Raw genomic sequence first — 7057 nt, 5'->3', positions numbered from 1 at the left:
ACACACACACACACACACACACACACTTTATGGATGAGTTTTAGGGTTGAATTTCTAATATTATACATGAATAAATACACTATGCTTCATTGAAATTCTTAATGGTAAATTGTTTAAAAAATGATTTGAAAACTAAAACCTTAAGAAGGTAAAGGTTTTTTTTTTGTTGTTGTTCCGCTCTCAGAGGAGTAAGACACTTTTTCCTTCTCTCCTGCCCTTCTTTATCTTCCCTGCTTTACTGCTTGGAGCCTTCTCTACATTTTTCATCCGAAACTAGAAATTATGGATATTTTTATTTTTATGGATTTGGTTAGCTGGTCTCTCAATAAAATTTTTGGAACAAAGTTTTTTCTTCCATGGGAGAACATGTCAAAGGTGGGACCTCTGTTCTGGATATACTGTATATCTGGATTCTGATCACAGTATTCTACAGATTAGCTTGGTGGTCTGCTGGTGTTTCTACAAAACAGCGTCATGGCTTTTCTTTTCCTGGCTGACTGACCAATTTGATGGATTGCCGTTCTATCAGCACTCGGACATTGGTTCTTGAGCGAGCTGGACTCAGTCTGCAAGCGGTTCTATTGAGGGTCGTGGACCGGTTGTGGTTCCTGGACTTTGCTGGCCAGATGGAATTGATCTTGGAGAAGCTGATAAATCGGCTCGGCGGAATTTGTCCACACCATTTGTCTGATTGGATTCACCACCTTGAGATGCACCAGCAGAACTCTAAAGCAGATGGAAAATTGTTATTGTCTGCCTGACTTTTCTGTTCCCAAAACAACTGATTACAGAGTTTGGCTCTCGCCTACATGGCCTTGATCTGTTGAATAAATTCTTCCTGGTTAGATCACGTCGACGAGGCTCTGCCCCACACCTTCTCCCTCCTCTCACACCCGTCTGGTTTGGTTTCCTGAGCAGGCTGAGGGCTGCACAGAATTAACAGTTCCATCAATATTCTGAACTATGGCTGCACTGGTTTTGGGGACTGGATTCTTCGGGCCCACCTGAACTCACTTGTTCCTCTGGCTAATAAATCTGCCCTATGCAGAGGTTTTTTCATACACACCATAGTGTGTCACAGTGTTGATATAATATGATGTTTTTGCTTTTTCCTCATCTTCCCTTGTGTGGTTTTTTTTAGTTTTTCTGTTCTGTTGTTAAGGTGGCGCAAATGTGTTTTGCTACATGACCCGTCTTAACTGCCCCTTCCCCACTTCCCTGAATGTAGAGCACCTTGTGAATTTACTTCTCTGAAAGGTGCTATATAAATAAAACTTTACTTACTTACTTACTTGTTCCAGTCAAACAGGCTGAATTCATTCTATCAGTGTTCAAAACATTTTAAATCAGAAGACTCTGGAAGATAACAAGTCAGCAAAGACCGAGGCATTTGGATTTAAGGGAAATAAATGTACGGTGAGGCATTCCAGGTACGTTCCACTGTGAGGAAACCCAGAGGAAGACCCAGGACAGGCTGGTCCAGAACGCCTCGGGATTCACTGGAGAAGCTGGTCTGAGTCGTTGGGGGAATGAAGTGTGGACCTCTCTGTTCAGGCTGCTGCCTCCACTACCCCGCCGGATAACCCCAAGATAATGGATGGATGGAAATTTAGCTTACCGAACCGAGGAATGATGCTGGCTTGGGACTGTTATGGTGGGTATTGGACTTTAAGTAGTTTATCAGTAGACGTTTGGTAATGTTAAACAACAAGAAGAAGCTTAAGTTCATTTACCATCTTAATGTAAAAGAGCAGCAACAGTTTGAGAATCTGAACTGCAGGAAGGAGAGGTGAGAAGAGAACACCCAACCTGGAAAAACAAACAATTCATCAGTCGGAACAGCCTGATTTCACTCCTTAGACAGCTTAAATAAATAAATACAGTCTGTACCAGGCTAGAGTTTGTCCATAGATGAGGTCCAGGACATTCTTGGCAATATCAAACTCTGGTTTCCTCTGTCTTTTAAGGATTTTGTCAGAAAACAACCTGCAGACAGTAGAGAGAGGAAACTGGATGACTTTAATGTCTTAAAATTAACCCATAAAAACAAAATGAACACACAAAAGACAGGGATGAAGCTACTTCAGTGGCTTACAGGTCTTTAAATAAAGACACCACAGATCACAGGAACTACTGAGGACTTTTTAAATGGGTTTTCATGCAAATGTTTCACAAACTGCTCAGATTTTCAGAAAATTTACACAAAAATAAACAAACAAACAAATAAATAAATATTATTTACTTTAAAGTAGACAAATCATGCTTTTAAATCCTTTAGTTGGGGTCTATATAAAGTAGACCTACAATACTTTGGTCTGAATTCCTCCTTACTGTAACTGCACAAGCTCCTCTTTCACCCCTTTTCTGAGGTGTGTCTCAGATCAACTTGCTTTGAGGCTTTCTCTTTACATCCAAGCAAGGCGTTTCACATCCTGCCCCCCTACAGCTTCAAAAGCGGTCTATTCTAGTTTGATAGAGGGGTTTGCAACTATATAGTGGCACAGAAATGTTTTATTTATAATTTAAAAAAACAGATTTGCCCACCCAGCCTTACATGTTGGAGCCAAAGTCTAACCCAGAGCCAGAGGAGAATGAAGAGATAAAATAAATTTGATAAAATTGATAAGTCTACACCTTATTTAACAGTTCTGTTGCAAATACTGTGATGTAATACTTCAGAAAATGTCATAGAAAATAGAGAGAATTGAACGGGTTGAAAAATATGACCCAAACAGAATATAAAAGTATCTCCCACAGCTCCAGGAGAGACTAAGTTCTAATTTTCTGCACTCCTAGAGACTCCAAATACATAACAAAATGTACTTAATGGCTAAAGAAAATGCATTTTGCATGATTTGTCCCCTTTAATTCAGAGATTCTTAACTCAGCGCCACCTTGAGGGCCTCAAAAGAACAACAGTTTTTAACTTTGGGCCGCAGAGGGCCGCTGGACCGCATTGATTTTGAATAAGGTGCAATACACTTTCTCACCACTAGTACAAGAAGTGCACCACTCAGATGTTTAACAACTTTTTTAATACATAGTAGAAGAACCTTAGAAACGTGCCGAGAATGTAAACCTATTTTAAATGAAAAGTAGAAGCAAAAATGAAAGTAACCCGTCAAAAAATGCCAAAGTTTGTCACTAATATCAGGGGTGCCCAACCTTTTTTGAACCAAGAGCTCCTTTTGAAGTCGGCAGTTTGCCGAGAGCTACTCGTCCGGTCTCAGCATCAAAAAAACATAATTTTGTCTCCCTACTCCTCACTTCTTTAAAGTAAATAAAACAGAAAGTAATATGTTGCTAGTTTTATTTAATTTAAAGTATTGCCAAACAAAACTATCTAATTAACCATATATTTACCTTCAAAAAAAAAGAAAATATAAAATCCTTACTTAACTCCTGACAGAGAAACAGAATTGTTCATCTCCCTACTTCTCACTTCTTTAAAGTAAATAAAACAGAACGTAATATGTTGCTAGTTTTATTTAATTTAAAGTATTGCCAAACAAAACTATCTAATTAACCATATATTTACCTACAAAAAAAGAAAAGATAAAATCCTTATTTAACTCCTGACAGAGAAACAGAAAAGTGATGCTTGAACAAAAAGGATAAATTTTTTTACCTCCTTCAATTAGTACTCCCTGTAACTTGTGAGCTATGAAGGCTGAAAACCTGCCCAGTGAGAACCACAGAGTCAAATAACTTTGGAGCACAGGAACTTGTCTCCATTTATTCAAAGAACTCTCCTCTCTTCTCTCCATACAGGGGAGGAAAAACAAAACAAAAAAATCTATCAGGGTCAACATGGCTACCACAAGAGTACTGCCTTTTTTTTTTTTTCAAAATCAAAGCACACAATATGAAACTCTCTCGCAGGCAGCTATAAAACCCGGTGCTGAGCTTCCAGGACCGGTTTCACCTGATCAAATCTGTTCCTTTTATTGCCTGGAAGTGATCCATCAGGTGGGTTTCTGAATTTTATGCATTTTTGCAGAAATATCACCCACCAGGGGTTTCTGGCTGAATCCAGGCAGGAGAGCGGCTGCTGGATGTAGGACCACGGTTCCACCTCACTGGATCTCTTCCTTTTATTCCTCTGCATCAGCACAAGCAGCCCCGTGCTGGAAATCAGCCGTTTCACGCGCCGGAGCTCACCCGATGACTTTTGATTGCTCATATCTCAGCGTAGGAATGTCCCAGGAACTTGCAACCACCTCCAGGTTGTAGCGGAGATTCAGAATATTAAAATTAGCCATCTCCAGCCTGGATCTGACGTTAGAGGCTCCAGAGTAAATTGAGTACTATATCGCCCGCCAAAGCACCTTTTTCGGCCGGTCTTTGGTTAATAGCTCCGCGGGGAAACATCCCAGGAACCTGCAACCACCTCCAATTTGTAGAGGAGGATAGTAGCTTTCCAAAGTCATCTCACTTTCCTGGATCCGATGCTCAGAGCCCGCGAGAGAAGCAAATGAAGGTTGAAATTTCCTCCCAAAAGTGCACGTAAAATGGACTAAGTCGTGCGTAATTTGCTTATAGCTCCGTGGGGCAATGTCACAGAGACTCCAATCAAGTATCAGCTTGTAGGGGAGAGCCAGGGCTTTAAAATCCGACCATCCATGCCAGGATCCAATGCTCCTAGCTCGGAAGGGGGGGCTAAAACCACCCCGACGGGAGGTCCGTCGGTGCGTATTTTGGAGGTTTTTTTGCTTATTGCTCCGCGGGGGAACGTCGCAGGGACTTCATTTAACTTTCACCTTGTAGGGCAGAACCAGAGCTTTCAAACAAGACCAGCTGCAATGCTCAAAGCCGGCGCTAGAGGCTCCGCAGCAAGGTTGCGCTGCGCGGGCACCTGGGAATCAGCTGGCTGGCGATGAGTCGCCCGCGAGCGACTGGTTGGGCACCCCTGACTAATATGAAGAGCAGCTTCTGGTTCTACCATGTAATATTTTAAAAGTTCAAAACATTATCAAATACATAACAGATACAGTAATATTTTAATTTGCACTTTATCAAAAATAGTTTTTGTAGTTTATTTTTAAACATTTTGAATGTATTTTAAAGAAACGTTAAACTTGTCAAAAAGCTGTTGAAGAGCAGCTTCTGGTTCAACCATGCAAAAGTTAAAAAAGGCTTTGTTTTCATTTGCACTTTATCAAATTTATTTTTACATTTTTTTAACTTGAAAATTTTACATTAAACATTTTGAAAGCATTTATTTTATGACCACAATTTTATTTATTGAGTTGTTTATTTTTGTTATGGTTTATGTTAAAAAAATATTTTTGTGCTGATAAGCCTGAGTGGTCTGATTACTGTTATGGGCAGGTTACAATACAAAAAAATGTTTGTCATAATCATGTCTTGTGATTATTTGACAAGAATTTTACTTTTAAACTGTAAGTGTATTTAATTTAGTTATGTTAGTTATGATAGTTTAGTTATAATGTGAATACAATACAAATTAAACAAAGATTTAGAACAACTATCATTTTGATCCATACATTGGTAACGTCTGACTGGGCCTCGTGCCTCTTTATGTTCAACAAATTGGGCCCCAAGGTCAAAAAGGTTAAGAACTCCTGCTTTAATTGATAATAAGAAAAGTATTGCAGTCAAAAGGTATAAAATACTGGAATCAAGAACAATTAGGTGCTTATGGAGGATTTCAGGTAACAGCTGTGTGTACTTTCACTAGTTATGTGATAGAAGGATAGATTAGTTTTCAGGTATCTTTCACTGAAATACTAAATTTTTCACCTCCCATTTATCAATATTTTAAGTTTTTCAATCAATATTTAATTTACAATTTGGAAATTTAAAATTGCTATTCAAAACAACTTGATCCAAAGTCAGTTACAGACAGAAAACCCACCTCCACAGCAACTCTCCAAACAAAGTATCCAGCAGAGTGAAGATGAAATCCACAATGAGGAAGCGATAAAGCTCCTGACCAACAAAACTCTCCCAGCACTGAGAAGACGGAAACAAACCACACAAACAGTTATCATAAAGCAACGCATTTGTTTCAACTGCAAGAAAATAAGCGTCTGTTCATATGTTGAAAGAAACGTGTCTTTATTCAGGTTACCTTAATGTAATCAGTTCCATCAGTTGCGATCCGCCCCAACCAATGGTAGCACAGGACTCCGAGTACGCTCACTTTCAACATTAAGTTCCTACAGAACAAGAACAACATTAACAACATAGATTTAAATTAAGGCAGACATTGTTTCTGTGCTCAAAAACAATTCCTTCGTTCGTACCGGCTGAGACCAACGTATGTGCGCACAGAAGGAGAAATATAGTCCTCCACCCAGGCTGCAAAGTTGAAGAGGCCGGGCAGCAGCAGGTTGATGAGGGAGACCAGCACGGGCAGGGCCAACAGGCTGGCTTCCTGGGCAGCACCTTGTTTCTGATTTTCCTACATTTAGAAGTGAAAAAATACTAAATAATAAATAAAAACAAACAGAAAAATAAATAAAAACAAACCATTAGTCCTTACTATGTGCATGTAATCAGAGAAGTAATAGATGCCAATCACACAGCCAGTGGTGACTGCAACACACATCAACCATGCCAGGCAATGAACCATCAACCTCCTCAACCTCTCTAACCAAGGGTTTCTGCCGTGCTTGGGCTTCAACTCTCCCAACAGCTCCTGGAGACGGTGGAGGATGGAGTTAGAAACAAGAGAAGGATAAAAAGATGAGAAGAACAGAGACTGTGAGGGCGGTTAAAGAAAGCAAAGGGAGTGTCAGATCATCACATTGTTGTCTGGAGGAGGGGGTTTCTGCAGTCACTAAGTGGAAGTTTGGTGTGTAGGAGTTTGTCCAAGACATGATTAGTTTGTTTGACTTTTGTGGGTTTAGTTTTTCAAAGAAGTGATTGGTCGGATTGATTTTTTTTGAGTGAGGTTTGAAGAAGTCATAATGATTCAGTTGGATGAATGCTGGGAAGCTGTGGGGATGTGTAATGGTGCGTTCACACCGAACGCGATTTCAGCGTCAGGAGCAGCAGGTTTACATGCAAAGTCTATGGTGGACGCGCTTCA

The 7057-nt window shown here is 40.0% G+C and overlaps 1 protein-coding gene across 1 annotated transcript in view; it reads right to left on the bottom strand.

Annotated features, from left to right (window-relative positions):
* tmc6b (transmembrane channel-like 6b) overlaps positions 1-7057 on the bottom strand; it is a 37991-nt gene that overhangs the window by 8578 nt on the left and 22356 nt on the right. The window contains exons 11-16 of the mRNA XM_014014009.1: positions 6509-6664; positions 6270-6427; positions 6095-6182; positions 5879-5976; positions 1891-1986; positions 1734-1809 (exon numbers count right to left, since the gene is read on the bottom strand). Of these exons, the coding sequence (XP_013869463.1) occupies positions 1734-1809; positions 1891-1986; positions 5879-5976; positions 6095-6182; positions 6270-6427; positions 6509-6664 (672 nt within the window). The remainder of the gene's footprint in view (positions 1-1733; positions 1810-1890; positions 1987-5878; positions 5977-6094; positions 6183-6269; positions 6428-6508; positions 6665-7057) is intronic.

Source organism: Austrofundulus limnaeus, unplaced genomic scaffold (assembly GCF_001266775.1).
Source record: "Austrofundulus limnaeus strain Quisiro unplaced genomic scaffold, Austrofundulus_limnaeus-1.0 Scaffold109, whole genome shotgun sequence".
NCBI lineage: Eukaryota > Metazoa > Chordata > Actinopteri > Cyprinodontiformes > Rivulidae > Austrofundulus > Austrofundulus limnaeus.
Note: the sequence above shows the minus strand (reverse complement) of the source record. Positions and strands in the feature narration are given on the sequence as shown.